The sequence below is a fragment of the Suncus etruscus genome, chromosome 13, assembly GCF_024139225.1.
Source record: "Suncus etruscus isolate mSunEtr1 chromosome 13, mSunEtr1.pri.cur, whole genome shotgun sequence".
NCBI classification, from domain to species: domain Eukaryota; kingdom Metazoa; phylum Chordata; class Mammalia; order Eulipotyphla; family Soricidae; genus Suncus; species Suncus etruscus.
In genome coordinates this window covers 8,824,169-8,847,811 of record NC_064860.1, presented here as the reverse complement: position 1 = coordinate 8,847,811, position 23,643 = coordinate 8,824,169, and the positions used below count along the sequence as shown (strand labels likewise).

General features: G+C 36.1%; 1 protein-coding gene and 1 pseudogene across 1 annotated transcript in view; one reads left to right on the top strand and one right to left on the bottom strand.

Annotated features, from left to right (window-relative positions):
- CRPPA (CDP-L-ribitol pyrophosphorylase A) overlaps window positions 1-23,643 on the top strand; it is a 295,374-nt gene that overhangs the window by 40,477 nt on the left and 231,254 nt on the right. Inside the window, exon 3 of the mRNA XM_049785700.1 lies at window positions 6,858-7,007. Coding sequence (XP_049641657.1) covers window positions 6,858-7,007 — 150 coding nt within the window. The remainder of the gene's footprint in view (window positions 1-6,857; window positions 7,008-23,643) is intronic.
- Window positions 17,395-17,513, bottom strand: LOC126026484 (uncharacterized; annotated as a pseudogene).

Here is a 23,643-nt window from a genome sequence, read left to right as displayed (position 1 = left end):
TCTCAGAAAATGTTCCCCAAACATACAATCACCTAATTTTTGACAAAGGAGCAAGAAATCCTAAGTGGAGCAGGGCAAATCTCTTCAAAAAATGGTGCTGGCAAAACTGGTTAGCCACTTGCAAAAAAGCGAACATAGACCCCAGTTAACATCATGTACGAAGGAAAATCCAAATGGATTAAAGACCTAGATCAGACCTGATACCATAAGGTATATAGAACAACACATTGGTAAAACACTCCATGACATTGAGACTAAAGGCATTTTCAGGGAGGAAACTGCACTTTCCAATGAAGTGGAAGCAGAGATAAACATATGGGAATACTTGAAGCTGAGAAGCTTCTGCACCTCAAGGAAATAGCGCTCAGGATACAAGAGCCACCCACTGAGTGGGAGAAACTATTTACCCAATACCCATCAGATAAGGGGTTAATATCAAAAATATACAGGGCACTGACAGAACTTTACAAGAAAAAAACATCTAATCCCATCAAAAAATGGGGAGAAGAAATGAACAGACACTTTGATAAAAAAGAAATACAAATGGCCAAAAGGCACATGAAAAAATGCTCCTCGTCACTAATCATCAGAGAGATGCAAATCAAAACAACGATGAGATACCACCTCACACCACAGAGATTGGCACACATCACAAAGAATGAGAACAAGCAGTGCTGGCGGGGATGTGGAGAGAAAGGAACTCTTATCCACTGTTGTTGGGAATGCCGTGTAGTCCAACCTCTATCGAAAGTGATATAGAGATTCCTCCAAAAATTGGAAATTGAGCTTCCATTTGACCCAGCTATTCCAATCCTAGGATATACCCTAGGAACACAAGAATACAATACAAAAATCCCTTTCTCACACCTATATTTACTGCAGCACTATTCATAACAGCCAGGCGCTGGAAACAACCAAGATGCCCTTACACAGACGAATGGCTAAGGAAACTGTGGTACATATACACAATGGAATATTATGCAGCAGTCAGGAGAGATAAAGTCATGAAATTTTTCTATACATGGATGTACATGGACTCTATCATGCTGAGTGAAATAAGTCAGAGGGAGAGAGATAGATGCAGAATGGTCTCACTCATCTATGGGTTTTAAGAAAAATAGCAGTCACTTTTGCAACAGTCCTCAGAGACAATGAGAGGAGGGCTGGAACTTCCAGCTCACTTCAAGAAGCTCAGTTATAGAAATAACTACACTGTGAAATACTATAACCATGTGAATGAATGAGGGAACTGGAAAGCCTGTCTGGAGTACAGGTGGGGTGGGTTGGGATGGAGGGAGATTTGGGACATTGGTGGTGGGAATGTTGCACTGGTGAAGGGGGGTGTTCTTTACCTGACTGAAACCTAATCACAATCATATTTGTTATCAAGATGTTTAAATAAAGATACTAATAAAAAAAGAACTTAGGGTAAAGAGGGTTATATAGGGAGAGATAATGGATCAGGGTTGAGGGGTGAAAGGTTAGGGGGTTTTATAAGGTGGTTAACAGGGGTGTTCAAAGGGAGAGGGATAATATATAACAGAATATAAACATATAGGGAGGGATTATGTACAATACAGACTAGACAAACAGAATAGTCCATCATTTACATACTCACACCCACTTGTAGACAGACATTGGAATCTACTTGTGGTTTTAGTTGGAGCCTGACTCATAGGATAGGTTGGAGCACTTTAAAAAATTAGGGGGAGGGAAGAATTTCCAATTTCTACGCCCTCATCAATGTTGGGACTTTATTTTTCCTAAAAACAACATAGTAGTTCATTGAGTAGTGTATCATAGTTTCTTGATCCATTAATCTGTTCTTGGGCACTTGGATTATTTCCAGATTCTGATATTTTGAATAGTGCTGCTATGAACATAGGAATGCAGATGCTTTTTCTACATAGTGTTTATTGACCCATGTTCGCAGAAGAGGTATTACTGGGACAAATGGAAGCCCAATTTCTAGGTTATTTTGAGCAAGTCCATATTGTTTCTCAGAAAGGATGGACCAGTCAGCATTTTCTCCCTGCATCTGTGCCAGCATTGATTGTTCTCATTCTTTGTGATATGTGCCAGTCTCTATGGTGTGAGATGTTATCTCATTGTTGTTTTGATTTGCATCTTCTTGATGAATAATGATGTGGAACATGTTTTCATGTGCCTTTTGGTCAATTGTATTTCTTCATTTTGGAAGTTTCTAATGATCTCTTCTCCCCATTTTTTGATTGGGTTGGATGTTCATTTCTTCATAATCCCTACCCCCGCCTTATGTATCTTAGATATTGATCCCTTGCCCAATGAATATCATGTAAATAATTTTTCCCATTCAGTGCATGAGCTTTGTATCCTGCTCTTTATTTCTTTTGAGGTACAGAAACATATTAATTTATTTATTTATTTATTTATTTTTTTTTTTTTTGGTTTTTGGGCCACACCCGGTGACGCTCAGGGGTTACTCCTGGCTATGCGCTCAGAAGTCGCTCCTGGCTTGGGGGACCATATGGGATGCCGGGGGATCGAACCGAGGTCCGTCCTAGGTTAGCGCAGGCAAGGCAGGCACCTTACCTCCAGCGCCACCGCCCGGCCCCAGAAACATATTAATTTAATGTAGTCTTATTTAATTTTGTTTCCACTTGCTTGGTCAGTAATTCATTATTTGTTGTTGTTGTTGTTTTTGTCACATCTGGGGACACTCAGGGGTTACTCTTTGCTCTGTGCTCAAATATTACTCCGGGCAGGCTCAGGGAACCATATGGGATGCTGGGATTTGAAGTACTGTCCGTCCTGGATCAGCTGCATACAAGGCAAACGCCCTACTGCTGTGCTATCTCTTGAGCCCCAGTGATTCATCTTTGAAAGTGTATTTAGCTTCAGTATCTGGGAGAGTTTTGCCTAATTTGTCCTCTATGTTCCTTATAGTTTCATGTCTGATATCCATGTCTTTAATATATTTTGATTTGAGATTTTTCACATGGTGTCATAAAAAGGTTAGCATGTAGCTGACCAGTTTTTTTCCAGCACCTCTTATTAAAGAGGATTTCTTTGCACCACTTCATATATTTTGCTTTGTTATCAAAAATTAACTTATCATATACCTGTAGATATGCCTCCAGATATTCAATTCTATTCCAGTGAACTTACATTCTTTTTTTCTAATACCAGGTCCTTTTAATTACTATCATTTTATAGTACAGTTTGAAGTTGGGTAAGGTAAGGTGATGCCCCTCATATTCTATTTCCCAAAATTTTCTCCAGATATTCATTGAAGTTTATTGTTCTATATAAAGTTCATAAATATTTGATATATTACTTTGGAAAATGTTATGGGTATCTTTATAGGATGCTGCATTGAGTCTGTACACAGTGCTTTGGGGAATACTACATTTTAATGATATTATTCCTCCCCAAATTATATTTTCTTCTGTTTATTTTGAGGCTTTTTATTTCATCTGACATAATTGTCTGGAGATTTTTCTGCACTTCACCTTCGAGCTCCCTGGTTCAGTCCTCAGAAACTGTCTTCCAGTGAATTTTTTATTTCACCTACCAAATTTTTCAGTTTTGACAATTTTGTTTATATTTTTCTGATTTCTGCTCTTGTATCTTCTTTTGTTTTATTGGCAGGGCATTTCATTATTTCTTTGAGCTCATTGAACATCTTTAGCAATTCCACTCTGGACTTCATTTCTGAGAGGTTATATAAGGGGTTACTACTGTTTGTCATTGTCTTCTCCACTGCCAGGGAGATCTCAGGGAAGGTGATGTAAGTGAGAGATAGCTTTGGACTGTGTAATTGTCTGTTCCGCGAGAATTGCAGCTTTCTAGCTTTATCTAAAGCAGAGGAAATGGTGTCCTTGGGTGTGGCCTCTACTTTTGCTGAAATTCCTTCTTTCATACAGATTGGGTGGAGCTCAGTTCCTTTGAAGTCTGCTATTTTCTGATTTGTTCTGTCTCACCTGTTTTACTTTTTTTTTTTTTTTTTTGCCAATACCTGGTGGCACTCAGGGGTTATTTCTTATTCTGTACTCAGAAATTACTCCTTGCAGGCTCAGAGGACTATATGGGATGCTGGAGATTGAACCCAGGTCAGATGTGTGCAAGGCATTGTGGTAGTCATAGTGCTCTCGCTCTGTGCCTGTTTTACTTTCTGTGATTTCCTTTAGTTATTTGAGCGTATTGTAATACTGACTGGAAATTGTAATATGTTAGATTTGATTATGTTTTCTTTTACAGTTAGTTTCTGTTGCTTGCTTAAAAATATCATACATAGTTTGAATGTCTGTTTGATTTTTGTAGTTGCTATAATGGGTATGTTTTGACCTGTTGTTTGTATGCTGGTTTGGGATTTCCTTGCTCTGTTTTCACAAAATCTCCAGTGCTGAAGCCCATCAGTTGTCTGAAGTTGCAGTGTTGGGAATGCTTATAGTCACTATGGGATGATAGTTGTTTTGGTAGAATGCTATTTGACACTCTCCCTAAATCTTTTTGAAACCTGTGACATCACATGGGGGCTGACAAACTCTGTTAATCTCCTGCTAATTGCTAGCTGCTTATGTCTTTTCAGCATGACTGTGTTATTAATTACCCCCTGGTCTCATCCAGTTAGAATTTGGAGTCTAACTGGATCCTTGGGGTCATTTTTGAAGTTCACTCTAACTCAAGGGAGCTTCCTTTATCTCCTTCCCTACTTGTTTGGTAAACAAGTTTGCCTGCTGTTTTACCTCTGCTCTCAGGTAGTTACCAGTATCTTCTTAATTGTGTACTATGAGAATCTCCATTTCTTTGGTGAATGAAGATGGGCTTAAATTTCATGCTATACAAAATAAGAATTTCTGTAGATAGTGTCACAATGCTAGAGCCTACCTCACCTTCTGTGAACTTACAGCTCTACTTGGGAGACCTGAGTTGACATGGTGTTTTGTTAATCTTGGAAGGAGACCCCTACTGATTGCAATATGAATACATAAAATACCTTTATTCTTTTAATTTTGGCTCTGCACCTCTGTGTAATCTGGGACAAGAGTTATAGGGGCCCCAGTATTTACTCTCTGTCATGCTTGGGACATTGTCTCCAATGAAGACCAGGTGAAAGAGTCTCCAATCATTTTGACACAATTGCCTGTGACTTAGCCGCTATAATATGGGGTGAGGTGTGTAATGCTGATGTTCTGTCCTTTTTTCTGAAAACTAGGGCAGGGGAAACCCAAAATTTTGTATATTTAATTCTTTGAAGTCACTCTAAGCTATGCCTAAGGATCACTCATGACTGAGCTGAGAGGATATTATGGGGTTTCAGTGATCAACTCCAGGTCAACCGCATACAAGACAAGTACATGTCTTGCTCTACTTTTTCTTAGGCCCCAGGAAGGCCAATATATTTTTTTAATTCATTTTTGTTTTGTTTATTCATATTCTGTTTAGTTTTATTTGTTTTGGCTTTGAGCCTACACTGACTACCTCAAGGACTACTCATGCATGACATGGTGCTTGGAGATTGCTTTTGGCAGGGTGCTGGAGATCCATGTAATGTTGGGGACTTAACCATGGGCCTCCTAAAAACATGCTCTGTGACTTACTGAACCATAGCTCTACACCGTTTCACTCCCTCTCCATTCCTATCTTGAATGAAACTTTAATCATAGTGGGTATAAAGGAAAAAAGCAAATTTTGGCTCCAGAACCACAAGCTTCCTCTTCTTACCAACATGCAGAAGAATTTCTTGAGTAGTGGGTCTTAATTTACTAAATGCCCTGAGGACAATTTTCAAATGCTTTAAATATTTGGTTTTTAACTTATTTTGAATCACTGTTTTGCTGAAGAGAGAGTCTGCTGAGGAGAGAGTCTGCAGAGGTTCTCTTGCTGAAACTTGAATGTCTCAATTACTCTTTAATTAATATATATGCATATATTTTTCCTTTTTATTTCATGGTCTGTCAAAGAATCTCAATAGTACCTGTAAGTAATTGCCAGTAAAAAGAATTTGAATTTTTTCTTTATATCTGTTTGTTGATATGTGACCTGTGCTTTTTTTTGCCTATCTTATTTCCTTACCCTTCTGATTTGTTCCTTTACCTTTTTCTTTTCCCTCTTGGACATCAGTCCTTTACTTTCATTCTTGACTGTCCCCTTAACCTCATTCTGATGCCAAGGCTCAAAGTTTCTACTTGAATCACTGATAATGGTTATTTGTATGGAAACTGTTTATCTCTTTCTTTCATGAGCTTTGGATTCCAGCAAGTCTCTTACTTTTCATAAATTAATTTCTGTTTGACTATCTTGGTCCAATGTTGGTCTCCTTATGACTATTTTTGTTTTGTTTATACATTAACTTTGTGCAGTAATCCCTATGTAACTATGATGTAGAAGATAGCTATATTTCGGAGTCAGTATAAGGGTTACTTAACTTATTCCATGGAAACTATATTTTAATGCAACTTCACCAAGGCTGCTTGATAATGATATTCTACATTACCTTATGGAATGATTATATTAAAGACAAGGTGAATAACTGATAAGCAGTAGTCCCTTGAATTTAAATGACCATAGTAATGAGATAGTTTTAATCAGTCCCCATTTACAACTAAAATTATTGGGTATTTTGCCTGAAGAATCATTGAAATGAATCTGTGTTCAAAGAGAATTGTTTTCACAGAAACTAGAACTAAAATATCATGAGCTTGGGTTTCATGGAGAACAGTAAATTATGAACTAAAAATTGTTCAAATACTTTCTTGGGAAGAGCAACGTTAGTAATCAACTTTCATAATGACACATGATTTTTATAGTCACATCTTAAAATATTTTAGAAGATTCTCTAGCTTAAATGCATTTGCCTTTCTGTTCATCTGTAGGCATCAGGAGCAATTAGACCTCTTGTATCTACTGTCGTCAGTCCATCTGCAGATGGTAGCTTGGACCACTCACTGGAACGTGCCAAGCACAGAGCAAGTGAAATGCCACAAGCATTTCTGTTCGATGTGATCTATGGAGCATATCAACAGGTAGGGAAAAAAAGCCTTTTTGGAAAAACCTGCTATTTTGGACGGAGGTCCCTAATATGATTTCATTTGGAGATTTGCTAAAGTTTGTTGGACTTGGGATACATTTGTTCTAGTGGTTAAATTTGATTGTAGTCAAGTAATGAGAATGTCCACATAGATCAGACTTGAAAGAGAGACAGAAGCAGAGTCTCTTGGACTCCATGTACAATCTTGCTCATGATGTCCCTGGGATCCCCAAGGATTACACCAGGCACATCCTCCTGCTAGTAGTGAAAATGAAGGACAAAGTGCCTAATATTTTCTACCCCAAGGAAACCCATTGCAAACTCAATATTCAAGGTGTTGACTGAGGTTGATCATATACACATCCTTTGGTAGCACAGAAATTGTAGATCCTTGGACAAAAAGCAGATGCTCAGCTGTTTAAAACCAAACTTTATAGAAATTTCTAGGCATAGTGAAATACCACTATTAGTGAACTGTTTCTTACAAATTGTCTCAGAGTCATGTTCCCAGATGTTGGCCTGTTGTGTAAATTTTCTGCATAGCTGCTTAGCTATTTAGTTTTAAATTTAAATGTTAAAAATAAGTCACTTGAAAGTATAAAGCAAACTTTGACTGTTTAGATTATACTGGATTACCTTTGTTTTCAAAGCATTTCTTTCTTTCTTTCTTTCTTTTCTTTTTTTTTTTTTTTGTTTTTGTTTTTGGGCCATACCTGGCAGTGCTCAGGGGTTACTCCTGGCTCTGTGTTCAGAAATCACTCCTGGCTGCCTCGGGAGACCATATGAGATGTGATATATTTAAAGATGTGATAGGTTTAAAGTAGATAACCCTGTGCTTGGCTAATGATAGAAAGTCAGTAATTAGTTGAAATAGATCAACTTTTAGGAATGCAATGTTTAGTTAATAGGAATATTGGCATTTAGAAGAATGCTTCTTTTTTTTTTTTTTTTTTTTTTAATTTTTGGGCCACACCCTGTGACGCTCAGGGGTTACTCCTGGCTATACACTCAGAAGTTGCTCCTGGCTTCTTGGGGGACCATATGGGACGCCGGGGGATCGAACCGAGGTCTGTCCTAGGCTAGCGCAGGCAAGGCAGGCACCTTACCTCCAGCGCCACCGCCCGGCCCGGAAGAATGCTTCTTATTTTAGATATGGTGTAATCATATTCATTAAATTGTGACTTAGTATTCTTAAACACTAGTTATTTCTTTAAGATCAGATTATGTAAAGTACTTTGAGATGGCTCAGAGCACTGAAGAGTAAGCATTCCAAGTGAGTCCCACACTTGTACTTTTAGCACCACCAGGAGAGATCTTCCTGGACCAACTTAGGGATAGTTTCCTCACACTGTCAGATTTGGGCCCAACCAAATAAATAAAGGTTATGTGTGCTACAATATAACTTATTGATAAGAATAGGCTATCATGCTTTTTCAAAAGTATTTAAACCTTTAACCCATATGTATTATTATTATTAGTTTTTGGACCACACCTGGTGGCACTCAGGGGTTACTCCTGGCTCTGCACTCAGAAATCGCTCCTGGCAGACACTAGATGCTGGGGATAGAACCTGAGTCTGTCCCAGGTTGGCAGTGTGCAAGGCAAATGCCCTACACTGTGCTATCCCTCTGGCTCCCCATATGTATTTTCATAAAGAAATGCATAAGGAATTTACCTAAATGTGGCTATTATCTTTTTTTTTCCTTTCGGCCACCCATGTCACCAAACCCCTATCCTTAACCCCATATCACCCCAGACCCTATGAAGCATTTAAATTGACCTCAAAACACTGAAAAAGAAGTAGAAACTGAATTCCAAGTAAAGACATTGAGCTTCTTAAAGAAAGACCACCTACAACCCACATTTTAAATGAAATATTCCAAGTATTTTACCCCTCTTCCTACCTCCCCCACTTTGTAATAGAGAGAACTATCACTCCAGCTTCACTACTTTTATTCTTTTGATCCCCCCCCCTTTATCTTTCAATAAGAATACATGGCATTTGGAGACTTCTTGTGTATTCATACATTCTTTTAAATTTTTCTTATTGTTCCTTTGCTGTACAGATTTTTTTAGTTTGTAATCCACTTTTTTGGTTTTACCATTGTTCCCTTTCATTTTGGTGTCAAATGAAAAAATAAATCATTGCCAAAATGAATGCTTAAGAGCTTTCATTTTGTTTATTTCCTATAGTTTTATAGTTTAAGGTAGTTTAAAGATTCATATTCACATTGTTAATTCATTTTTGATTGATTCTTATGTATGGTGTGATGGAGTCCTGTTTCACTTTTGTTTGCAAGTAATTACCCATTATTTTCTAATATTTTTATGAGATTATCATCCCTACTCTTGTGTATTTGTGACTTTTTATTTTGCTGAAAATTAATTGACCTCTAAAGATGCTGCACTAATTCACATTTTTACTAATTGTGCTCTATGATTCCTTTTTATCCACAGTCCCTCCAACAGGTTGTGGACACGCAAGAAATGTCTTTTTTTAAAATCTTTTTGAAATAGGTCTTTCTGTCAGGTACGTGGTGACACCTCATTGTATTATTAAATTATATTTTCCTAATAATAATTGATGTTAGATTTTTTCCCCCGATTATTTGTGATCTAACTGCTTATCTTCTTTGGAGAGGTCTATCTTTAGGCCTTTTCTCATCATTTTGATTTGGCTTCAAAAATATTTTTTGAAAAATATTTAGAACAAATATAAGTTCATCTCTGAAGGGTTGGCAAATAACTACAGTTTAAGTAAATCTGTAGCCAGAATCTCATGATAAAATTTAGTAGGTTCATGTGATCCAGGATATTCATCTTTTTTTTTTTTTTTGTTTTGTTTTTGTTTTTGGGCCACACCCGGTGACGTTCAGGGATTACTCCTGGCTATGCACTCAAAAGTCGCTCCTGGCTTGGGGGACCATATGGGACGCCGAGGGATTGAACTGCGGTCCGTCCTAGGCTAGAGCTAGCAAGGCAGACACCTTACCTCTAGTGCCACCACGCCGGCCCCGGATATTCATCTTTAAGGAGAACTTTAGTACTTTTTCAATTTACATAAACATATCAGTTTATTCAAATGTTATTTTTCCCTGTCATGATAGGCTATATTTTTCTTAGTAATCTATTTCTTCCATATTATAAATTTACAGGCATATAATTAATTGTTCACTTCCCTTTACCAGTGCATCATTTCTACCGCCAAGGCCCCCCAAACCACCCAAACCACCCCTGCCTGTATTCGAGACACTTCTTTAAAAGTCTTCATGAATCTGGCTAAATGTTTGTCTTTTTAGTCCTTTGGAAGATCCAATTCTTGGTTTCATTAACCCTTTTATTATCTTTTTCAATTTGTTTCATTTATTCATGATTTTGTTATTAATTCATATCAATAACATAATTTACTATATTTAGTCATTTGATATCCTTGACAAATGTTATAGTTTAAACATTTTTATTAAAGATTTTATTTTGAATCTTATTTTCCCCCCTAAATTATGGCATCTCTTTTTTAGGACAAATAGAGTAGGATAACTTAAATCATAGATTTTCAGTCATTTAGTTCTAGTAGATTGTGTTAAACTGGGAGCTATGTTCCTAGAATAGATTGTGTAAAAGAGCAATATAAAAGATATTTAGAAGGTTGGACATGATGCAGGAGCAATGCTTATGTGATTTTTTTTTTTTTTGCTTTCAGATAGGATAACCAATAGATTAATATTTTCCTGATTGCTAGATTTGATCCACATCATTAGTTTTGGTTTATAATCAGACTCTGGGTTTGAGATCTATCTAAGCTATCACTATTTATACAAAAACAACTATTACCTGTAGACCACTCCATGATTACTGATTCTCTTTGGTATATGGATATATTCATTTTACCTAATTTCTGTTTTTTCCATTCACCTTTCTAGTCCCACTCTTCTGAGAAACTCACGGTCTATTTCCTTTAATCCTCTGTCATAATGGTAGCTCTGTTTTTTAGACAGATTTGCCATCTAACTCAGCTCGACATTTATGTCTACATTGCATCTACTTAGATGTTATACTAGACGCCTTTATATTGTTTGCCTTTATGATATTGTTTTCTTACCTTGTTTAGGAAAGAAAACATTTTCAGAAGATGAACATGTCACCAGTAAATAATTTTCCATGGTATTTGGTGCCAAAGTAGTTTATGCTTACAGTTTAATTTTCTTTGTAGAGATTTCACAAAGCATGGCCAAGAAAATGAGAGGTAAAGTTTGCTTTTAAGTGGTTCAGGCAAAATTCTATTTTATTAGTCAACTAGGGGAAAGTTTCTCAGCTTTTTTGACTGTGGTCCCTTTTCTACTTTTTCCTTTTCTGTGACTTCCCCTCTCCTTCAGGTTAACTTTCTAGTTTCCCTTTCCATGACCCATCATTTATTCAGATTTTATCCCTGGTTCCCTTGAGATATCCTTAAGTCTTACAGAGGACATTTTACTGCCTTATCTTGAAAAACACATGTTAAATGTCATATATAATGAGATAAAATAATATTATCAATTAGTTAAGGTGGAATATTCATAAATATTATTTTTGTTAAAAAGATATTGTAGGTTTTAACCTTGATGTACATGTACATTAGCTTTTACTTAAACATTATAGACATTGTACACATAAAGGAAAAATCAAATTTGGGTCATTATTTTATGAGTAGTATATATTAGTAGGATTAATATCTTAAGGAAGAAGTTTTATTTTAGCAGCAAGAATATTATTTTTTTAATTACAATGTCCATTAGTAGTCATTTCATTTATACAAGTAAAATATTTAACAACATATGTCTGTGCAATATTATATTTCTTCTATGATAACGTACACGGTGAAATTAAATGTGAACAAAAATATAAAATTTCTAGTACTTGGTTGAGAATTCATTGTCTCTTGCAGTTCTGTTTTTACTGTGTGTTGTGTGTAAACTTCTGCTTGGTGCAAGCTTTTTCACCCATTCCCGATTGTTTGCATGCACAGGGAGTTTGTGCAAAGTCGGGATTCACTGGGGAGATGTGTCCATGTCTTAAGATAACTTGGTCATTTGACTTTTATTTATTTATTTATTTTTTGCTAAATTAGCTTGGGAAGTTCAATGCATGTTCCTGGAAAGGAAAATGAACTTAGTATATGTGCTCCGACTTTCACACTTTGTGGTTACTTCAAGAGTCTTAAATAGTCATTGAGTTTATCTAGTAAGTGGCAGAAACATGATAAAAATTAAATCTGATTATACTATCTGCTTTAAGTCTTAAACAAAATTTTACCATGACATGATATTGGTCAATAATACCGTATTTTCCGGCGTATAAGACGACTTTTGAAACAAAAAATAGTCAATCGAAAATCGAGGGTCGTCTTATACACCGAGTATATCCCGAAAAATGTTTCGATATGCCACTAAACGAAAATTGTCTGGATATTGCCACAAAACAAATTTTCCAACTCAATCCAGCACCAATCACTGCAAGGCTGCTTGGACCGCCTCTCTCACTCAGCCAATCCAAGCAGACTTTTGATGCATGCAAATTAGACAATGTTCTGGACCTGAATCTACACTGTCAAAAGCCTGCTCAGATGGGCCAGAGTCAGAGAAAGTCTATGACAGTATAACCTTTGGACCTTTGCTTGTTGTGATTGGCTCACTGTGGTACATACAGTGCAGCACAAGAACGTTCTGTCTGATACAGCGAATAGAGGCCTTAACCTATGTTTTAACTGCAAAATTAGGGGGTCGTCTTATACGCCGGCAAATACGGTATATCTTTTTAAACTTTGGGTAAATTTTAGAGATTATGTCATATGGGTTGATATAACTGAAAAAGAGGTTGTAAATATTTTTTCAATAGATTTCTGATCACTTCTGATCATCATCAGTTAATGTTTGATTTGCATGCCTATTTTATGTTTGGGGTTATGAACAAATTTCTCATGAAATGTTGATCTCATGAAACAGGTTACAAGTGTAAAAGCTTAAAAAGCCAATGAAGGGGCCGGGCGGTGGCGCTAGAGGTAAGGTGCCTGCCTTGCAAAAAAAAAGAAGCCAATGAAAATATGGTTACTTATATCGGTAATTTTTTTACTTAGGTTTGGATATTCAGGATGAGCTGTCTTTTTTAGCTGGTTTGTTGGAAGTATATTCAGTAGTGTGTTTTTGTTAACATATTATCTTATTATTACTTTTTTTTTTTTTTTTTTTTTTTTTTTTGGTTTTGGGCCATACCCAGTGAGCTCAGGGGTTGCTCCTGGCTATGTGCTCAGAAATAGCTCCTGGCTTGGGGGACCATACGGGACACCAGGGATTGAACTGCAGTCTGTTCTAGGTTAGTTAGTGTGTGCAAGGCAAATGCCTTACCGCATGTGCCTCTGCTCTGGCCCCATGTCTAACTTATTTTTGATCTCAGTGATTTTTATATTTTTGGGTTTAATTTATGATTTGGTACTAATGTTACATATGTTTTGATATACATACTTTATTTTGGAGAGTAACTTTATTTGAAATATAAGTAATGAATAGAATGACTAATTCCATTTTCTGATGGCTCTAGATAAGAAAAGAAGTTCAGAAAACCTCCTTTTATTAAACATGGGTGTTTAATGACACTAAATTCCTTTCTTGGAAGCATACCCTTGTCCTACTATAATATTCTTTTTTAGAATAATGAAAAAAACTTCAAGGAAACCTTTCTTCTACTTTTTAAAAGTGACTAAGAATTCTTCAGAGGCTTTTGCCAGACTTTTCCCCCCTCCACTCTGATAATCCTAAATTTCATTGTAACTTAGAAAATAGTACATACCCAAATCCTGCTTTGGCTGATAAGATAGGTTACATAATTTTTAACAGCCTGTGTGTTCTTTACCACTAAATACTGAATCAGGAAGTCACACAGACTAATTTTCCTTTCATTAATAGTCTAGTCTACTCACTGCATACCTGATTCTGATGGATTGAGGAATGCATAAATGTTCTTTGTTTTCAACCATATCACAAATCATGTTGTGTCATGTTTTATGGGTATATAAAGAAGTATAATGTGGAAAGAAAGTAAGTTATAACTTGAATTCTGACTTTCAAATTTCTTTTAATTTCAAGGCTTTATTAGAGCAGATGAAGGAACTTATTAAATTGAGTAGTTTTTCTTCTCTTTTTATTTAAACACTGTGATTACAATGATGATCATGATTGGGTTTTAGTCTTACAATGTATGATTCCATTCATCCATGGATATGTCCCACCACCAATGTTTTTAGTTTCTTTTCCACCCTTCCTTCTAACTGCCTTGGGGATAGGCTTTTTACTTCTCTCTCTCTCTCTCTCTCTCTCTCTCTCTCTCTCTCTCTCTCTCTCTCTCTCATTCCCTCTCTCTCCTCCTCCCTTTAGACATATTGGTTTGCTTTATTGTTAATAAAGGGATACCATGTACATCATTTTATTTCTATTCAGCATCCAATTATAGTCCAGAGTGAACATTTCCAACTATTATTGTCAATGTGGTCCTTTCTATACCTAACTGCACTATTTCATTATTTGTGGCAAGCTTCCTAACATGGACTGTTTTTTCTGACCCTCATCTCTATTGTCTCTTGATATTATTATCATACTGTCTTTTATTTTTCTTATATCCCACACATAAATGAGATTATTCTATGTCTATCTCTCTCCCTCTGATTCATTTCACTCAGCTTAAATTAATTCTCCATACCCATCAATGTATAAGCAAATTTTATGACTTTATTTTTTTTTTCAAACAATTGCATAGAATTCCATTGTAGATGCCCCACAGTTTCTTTATCCACTCATCTGTTTTCGGGCACTTGGATTGTTTCCAGATTCTGGCTATTGTAAATTGTGCTGTGATGAACATAGGAATGCATAGGGATTTTTTTTACATGTTTTTTTTTTGGGTTCCTAGGATATATCTTTAGGCCTGGTAGTATTCGAAATCATGGGACATTAATTTTTAGTATTTTGAGGATTATCCATATTTTTCCTTATTTATAAAAGGACCATACTAGCATGACTATTTTCTTGCCCAAGACTGTGTTTTTAAAATTGAATGTTAAAATGTTAGCCTGATAGTTATTTTCATTAATATGTGTAAAACAGGGCTGGGAGATGGTATTGAAGAGGCTCAGATGCATCTAACCCTGTTTTGTTCGACAGTACTATACAGGTCTATGAGCTTCATTGGATGCAGCTGTGGTGGGCCCTGGGTACACTTGAAGCTCTGAGGACCATTCCATAGTTTCCTAGTAGCTTTTCCTATCCTTGAGCCCTTGTGTTGTACTGTTGGCCATGCTGACCAAAAATAATTTGGAGGGTTTATTGGGCCTCTTAAGCACCACTAGGGAGCTCCCACACCAAAAACTTGTAAAAACTGAATTACTGAATTTTATTTCTTAGTTGTTATAATAAACTTTAATAATATTAAAATTACTTTTATTTTCTGTATAGCTTCCTTGCTAAATTTTCTGCTAATGCTATTCCAAGTGGTAATAAGGGTTCCTAACACTGTACTTATTTGGCACCAAAGTAAAATTGATCATAAAAAAGGCAGTCATAGCAATAGCATCAAATTGGAAGAAGATGAGTTCACGCATTAACTTATTTTTTTATAATAAGTATTAGACTATCTTTGGGATAAGGAAACACTTGCTGGTATTATGGTTTGATAGAATATTTTATGCCATACAGAAGAATGGAGACTGTCAAAACAATAAAGAATTACTGAACTTTGAAATTGACTGGTGTAGATTAACTTTGTTTTTTCACTTAATATGTGACTGTAAGCATGTCATTTTGTTTATTCACATGAATTTTATTTCTCTGTTAAATATAATTAAGAACAGTGTCTGTTTCTTAGGGTTAGTAAGCAGTTTGACTGAGTGAACTCATGTTTAACTTGAAATCTTTTTTCGTTGTTTTTATATGAAATATTCCTAAAACTCATAGTAGGTACAATGATTATGGGTTCTTGATCTCCTGTCCAGGTGACTAGATGATGGGTCACACTCCTTACTGCTATTCTTCCAATGTGTAAGAGTTCTAGGGTAGGATTGTGATGTTTGTGTTTTCTGGTGTTCTGAAAGGTTTCAGAAGGGCTGAAGGTCAGTGTGAAATTGTTATTGTAGTGGTAAGTCATACCAGAAGCCAAGTAGAAAGGTATGCTTCTTTCATAATCAGTGGGAATAGAAACAAGCACATTGCTATTGTTACAAATTGTATTGAGCAAAACTGTGATATAGTCCATCATCACTGCAGAGTAACTATAATTCACATTTATCTGGGAGTTGATGAAATAGTATGATATCATTCTTCAGTAGTCAGCAGATATAGAATCTTCTTCCAATGCTCAATACTATTTTTATATTTCTATTCTTTTTGTCCTCACAATTGCAGCAAGAACAAAACTGATAGTGAACCTGTAACACACTTGAACTTTTAGTTAACATGACCTTTAGTTTAATGAGTTATATATTTATAGTTATATATAGTTATGTACATAGTTATATATAGTTGCATATATATAGTTTAATGAGCAATAACATTGGGGCTTTAGGAGAAAACAACAAACTAAGCAAATATTTTACTCTAGAAGAAGATTGCATAAAATTTTAGAGAATTGATTTCCTTACTAAAATGTGGTCATTCTGCCTATCTTATAATTTGTAGAAGGTTAACAGCATTGTAGCACAGTTCTTAAAATAGTTGGCAGGAAAGCTTATGTTTCTCTCTTAGCAGTACTGGACTCTCTGCTCTCTCATTACGTTATATTATTTTAAATGTTCTATTTAATAATTTATATATCCTTCAATATTTATTTGTAGTTATTATTCTTAGGTCTGTTTCAAGTTAGGAGAATAAAATGTTGAATCAGAAATATATCTAAACTTTTATATTTATGTGTAGTGACATTGTATGCTATCCATAGATTCAGTTGCTAGCTCATGTTTTTTTCACTTCAGACTCAAGGTTTCCTTTTGGTATTCCTTCTCCACCTCCTCCTCCCCACTCCTTCCCCCTCCTTCCCCCTTCTTCCCCCCTCCTCCTTCTTCCTCCACGCCAAATGACACTCAGGGGTTACTCCTGGTTATATGCTCAGAAATTGTTCCTGGCTTGGGGGCCTTGTGCAAGACAAACACTCTACTGCTGCGCCATTGCTCCAGCCCCATCTTTTCCTTTTTTTTTTTTTTGTTTGTTTTCTGTTTTTGGGCCACAATGGGGTTACTCCTGGCCATGCTCTCAGAAATTGCTCCTGGCTTTGGGACCATATGGGATGCCAAGGGATCGAACTATGGTCCGTCCTAGGCTAGTGCAGGCAAGGCAGACGCCTTACCCCTTGTGCCATCGCTCTGGTCCTGTGTACAGCACCCAGTATTCCCACGCTGTCTCCCATTCAAGTACTAACTAGGCCCGACCCTGCTTAGCTTCTGAGATCAGGCGAGATTGGGTATGTTCAGGGTGGTATGGACGTAGATATCTTTTACTTTTTAGTTTGTTGGTTTGTTTGTTTCTGGGCCATACCTGGTGGTGCTTAGGGCTTATTTCTGGTTCTCTGCTTAGGGAACCAAAATGGGTGTTGGACTTCAAACTAGGGTCTGCCACATTCAAGCCAAACAACTTATCTCTATGTAGCCTCTTTATAATTCTACTGGGGGAGATGTCATTCACATTGGTGCTGAGGGCTTTTTCTGAATTTAGGGATAACTCCTGGTAGGACTTGGAGAATCATATGTGTTCCCAGGGATGGAGCCTAAGTTGGCTGTGTGCAGTGCAACCATACCTACTGTACTCTATTTATTTATTATAGAACCCATTTTCTAGCAACAACTGCTATCATTTTGGTTCCTTGGAAATTTCTTAATTACTTTATTTTCTTTTTTCTTTTCCTTTTTGGTTTTTGGGCTACACCCAGTGATGCTCAGGGGTTACTACTGGCTGTGCACTCAGAAATCGCTCCTGGCTTGGGGGACCATATAGGATGCCGAGATCGAACCCAAGTCTGTCCTGAGTTAGCCACATGCAAGGCAAATGTCCTACTGCTGTGCTATCGCTTCAGCTCCAAATTTCTTAATTTCTTGAACATTTATTTGCAAAGAATAATTTATTTGGATATAGAATTCTTGGTTGGCAATTTTTTTTTTCTGTCAGTGCTTATATACTTCCCTCTGGCCTCAGATTTTCTTTTACATATCAGATGTTAATATTATTGGGGAATCATATACATGGTGATTTACTTAAGCTACTTTCACCACTTTTCCTTTTTTCTTGTGATAGTTAAACTGCCATGCATCTCAATATGGGACCACATTTTTGGTTTGTGGTTTATTGAGCTTTTTGTATGCATTTTCTAACATTGTACATTAAACCTTCAATATTTCCACATAAATGTTCTTTCATTTTTCTTTCTTTTTCTTCCTAGAAAGTCTCATTATGCACATTTCGACATACTTGATGATGTCCTGCAAGCTTTGAGGTTATAAATTCTGATTTTCTTTTTTTCTCAGCTTGAATAATCTCAATAGGCCCAGCCACTCTTCAAAATGCACTTTATTTTGACTATTTAAGCATATGCTATGCCTTTCTAGATATACTTTTAAATACCAAAAATTTTATCTGTTTCTTAAAAAGAAAATATCTTTTTGTTTATCAGAACTTCTAATTCAGGACACAACTCTATGCTTTTTGTTTTTAAATAGTTTCATTTAGTTAATTGAACATTCCATTATATTATGATTGTTAATACTATTAAAGACTAGGCTTATATAGGATAGTTTCTTATTTCTCTTTCTCCTTCTCAGACTCTCTTTCTTTACCTCTGCAGTGCCAAAAATCAAACCCATGACCTCACATAAGAAAGGAAAAGTGTTCTGCTGACCTATATTCCTAATCCTAGTAACATTTTTTTGGGGTCATACCTGGTGATGCTCAGGGGTTTCTCTTGGCTATGCACTCAGAAATTGCTCCATGCTTGAGGGACCATATGTGATACAGGGGGTCAAACCAAGGTCCATTCTGGATTGGCTGTGTGCAAGGCAAACGCCCTACCACTGTGCTATCACTCCAGCCCCCCTAGTAACATTTTTTTTGTTTTTTGTTTTTTTGTTTTTGGGCCACACACGGCGTTGCTCAGGGGTTACTCCTGGCTGTCTGCTCAGAAATAGCTCCTGGCAGGCACGGGGGACCACATGGGACACCGGGATTTGAACCAACCACCTTTGGTCCTGGATCGGCTGCTTGCAGGGCAAACGCCGCTGTGCTATCTCTCCGGGCCCCCTAGTAACATTTTTTGAAGTTACTTTTTTCTCTATTGTGGGCCACATGTTTTTAAAAAAATGTTTTCATATCTTTTACTTTTTGTAAACATTTTTTGAAGTTACTTTCTCCTCTATTGTGGGCCACATGTTTTTAAAAAATTGTTTTCATATCTTTTACTTTTTGTACACCAGACATTTTTATAATATAGCATGTCCAGAAATCTCAACCTATTTCTCTAAGATATATTGTTCATATTTGTTGTTTTATTGTTGCTTATTTATTTAATAATATTTTCACATAATAATTAATATCTGTATTTTTTGTCATAAGTAGCAATGAAATCTCTGCTATGTTATCTCAGTGATCATCTTATGAGAGGCAGTGATTTCACAAAATGACTACAACTGAAACTTATCCTGAAGCTCACTTGCTGTGTTTAGAATTCTGTCACATCTGTAGTTCCTCTTTATAAGAAGAGACATGAGGTTAGCCATAGGTAAGATCTGAGAATATTTTTAGATATTTCCCTGGAAAGCTGACTTTCCTGTTAATGTACAAGTTTTTCGATTTCCAGGAACCAGCAGAGCTTTTCAGTTATCTCTTTGGACATGTAATTTCTTCTCTTTGCCTTTGAGGTGCTTTGCTTCTCTTGTCAATTATTATTGCTGTTTCAGGTGGCTGCATGTTACATATTTACCACTTACTGTAGCACATATCTTTAGGGAAAGTTCCAGGTCAGCTCAAATAAAGACAGCTCTATATGGGGCCGGAGAGATAGCATGGAGGTAAGGCGTTTGCCTTTCATGCAGAAGGTCCGTGGTTCAAATCCTGGCATCCCATATGGTCCCCCGTGCCTGCCAGGAGCGATTTCTGAGCATAGAGCCAGGAGTAACACCTGAGCACTGCTAGGTATGACCCCCCCAAAAACAAACAAACAAACAAAAAAATAGACAGCTCTATATATAGTCAAATGATGGTAGTTGCAGGGGAATTGGGATTTTAGATTCAGAGATTGTCATATCATTGATTGTTAGGCTTCTGATCTTCACTGTGATTGGAGGCTGTACAACTATTGTCAGAAGTGTGTGAATGGGGTATAGAGTAATTGAAATCACCACATTATTTTCTTTATAGCTACATTCAGAGGTACTTAGGTGTCTCTCCAGGCTCTCTGCTTAGGGATCACTTCTGTCAGGACACAAGAGACCATATGGGATGCCAGGGATCAAATTCAGTTTGGCTACATACAGGGCAAACACCTTACCCAATGTACTATCTCTCTGACGCCACCTCATTTTTGTTATCAGGATCAAATGGATCTAATTTCAGTAAACATACCACAGATTGTTAGACAGTGACAGTATTTGTGAATTTCCTTAATTTCCCCCAAAGATTTATTATTTTTTTTAACATTTTTCTTCTTTAATTAATATATTTTATGTGTGGGGAGAGATTGGCCTATACCTGGTAAAGCTTAGGGGCTACTTTTGGCTCTTCTCAGGAGTAATTCATGACAGTTTGTGTGGGTCCATATGTTGTAGTGAGATTTGAACTGAGGTTAACTAAATGAATGTATGAGGAGTACTTATCTCCTAGACTATCTCTGTAGCCCTTTTTAAATTTTTTATAGAGAAGCTTTGAAATTCTTTTTTCGTTTTGTGCTTAGTACTCCACTATGACTTGCTTTTCATATTGCAAGCCTCAGTTATTTCTGAATTTGGGATTTGTCAAGTATGCAAGAATTGAATGTGTTAAACTTGATTATAAATGACATATGATTTCCATGTGTAAAATCCTTATCTATAGTGTTATACTAAATACATATTTAATGTTGATTTCTTAAAATATCTTTCTCTAAAATTTGTACCTTATTTGACCTTTTGATCATGTAAACATGATTTTATTGGTGTTTAAATTTAAAATATTTTCTCACAGTAAACTAATAGATCATTTTTCACATGAGATGGAATTAGTCTTAATTTCATCTGTGTTGAAATAGAATGAGTTATATGCTTTATTTTGAGTTGTTTTTGAATATAATAACAATAGTGAAGTAAATATTTTCAGTGGTTCTCAAACTATGGCCCGCAGGCCACATATTGTATTTGTATCTGTTTTGTCTCTTCATTGCAAAATAAGATATATACAGTGTGCATAAGAATTCATTCATAAGTTTTGTTTTTACTAGAGTCAGACCCTCCAATGGTCTGAGGGACAGTGAACTGGCCCCCATTTAAAAAGTTTGAGGACCCCTGAAAAATATATATGTCTTTATGAATCCATTGAGTTAAGGTAAATTCTTAGAATATATATGCATATAATCAAATATTTATTTGTCATTGAATATGGGTTTGATATTAATATCTAAATTTTATATTTTCCCCCAAAACCAATTGTTAATTTTTATGTAATTTTTAAGTAGGAGAGAGAAATCTGATAGGGAGAGGTAGTGTGAGAAAATATAGGGGTGGAGAGAGTGAGTGAGAAAGAAAAAGAGAGAGGAAGAGAAAGACAGACTGATAAATAGATCAAAAGAAAGTGAGAAAATTGACACAGAGAGGAGTATGAGGGATGATAGAAGTAGAGAAAAACAGATGCAAATATGCAAAAGTAGAAGAATATCATTTAGAAATTTGAGAGTAAAATAGGTAATATAAGCATATTCTTCAGAAAAAGAGTGGAGAAGATAGATGATTAAATAAAAAAATTTGCTCTGTTCTATAGGATATTCTTTCATATAAATGTTGAGTTTGGGAAAAAGCAGTGTACTTTCTTCTTTAATGTTTTTAAATTTTTAGGCTACTGCCTGGTGGTGCTCATGATTTACTCTTGGCTCTGTGCTCAGAGATCACTTCTGGAGGTGCTTGGGGGGGGGTTAGGGGGTAGAGGTTCTAACCTGGGTCAGCTGAGTGCATGGCAAGCAACTCTCTTCTTGAGAGTTAGATTTTTATACTTTCATGCTGGGTTTATGCTGGAGGTCTCTGTCTTTAGAGAAGCCAGCACTTTCTTTTCATTTTTTATGATCTAATTTAGTCTTTTAATTATTAAAAATATTAAATTCATAATTAAAAACCTTTTTTTTAAAAAATGAAATAAATTTTATTTTGAACAAAGTAAATTACCAATCTTTCACAGTAATATTTTAGGTGCATAGTGACATTGAATCAGGGGCATTCCCACCACCAGTAATGTCCTCCCTCCACCCCTGTTTCCAGCATGCATCCCATATCCCCCTCCTTTGACCCCCAGGCTGCTAGTATAAGTGGTGCCCTCTGTGTCTAGCTTGTTGTAGATTGGGTTTTGATTCTGTTGTCATTGGCTTTGGATTTGGTGCCTAAGTATGATCATTTTTTATTTATTTCTACTCTATGTTCATACACCTGTTTGGTCTTGGTTCCCTCCATTATCTCCCCCTCAATTTGTGAGGCAGAACAAGATGGTTCAAGTTATGTGGCTCTGTTTGGAGGGGAAGAAAAAATAAAAAGAAAAAAAGGTGGGGGGGAATCAAACAAGAAAGAAATGGGAGGAGTCCTTCTAGAGGCTATAAATATAAATTTAAGAAAAAAGGGAAAAAGGAAGAAAAACATAAAACTATACAAATAATCAAGCAAAAGAACCCAAAAAGCACCACAGCAATAAAGACAACAGCCAAACAATAACTACGATCTTGAAATAAAAACAAAACAAAGCACACACAAAAAATAAGAACAACAATAACAACAACAACAAATTAAGTTGTGCTTTTTTATTTATTTTTTTGCATAGGTACCGTAAATATTGGTGAGATTAGAAAGGGAATTCCCTTGGCCTAAGAGATAGATAAAGGGCTTCTTCGCCCTTGAAGCATACTGTCATGGGAATAACTATAGGCTCCATAGATGCTCTTTTTCTCTTCCCTAGGTCCTTTCTGGAAACTTTCTGCTCAGTCTTGGATGATAACATATGCTGTTTAACTTAGATACATTTCAAGTAAAATGGCTGTAAGAAGCCCTGTGAGTAGCATATGAATATCTTCAATGCATATCTTCAAGTAATTCATATTACTTCCTTGAAGTAACTTATCTGTGAGTACAAGATATGTTATGAATTAAAGTGCACACAGTGCTTGATGCTTGGTAGCCTTGAGTCCTCTTAATTTCCCCAAGGTTGAGATCTACTTGAACTTGCTAACCCTCTTTGTTTAAAAAATATGAGAAGATACTAGACAATAACATTATATAAGTTTCAGATGTGTGTTATTATAAATCAACATCTTCATTTAATATATTAAGTTCACCACTAAAATTGAATTTTTTTCTTCACCATGAAGTTGTCACTTTTATTCCGATTTACCCATTTCTGTTCCTCCTT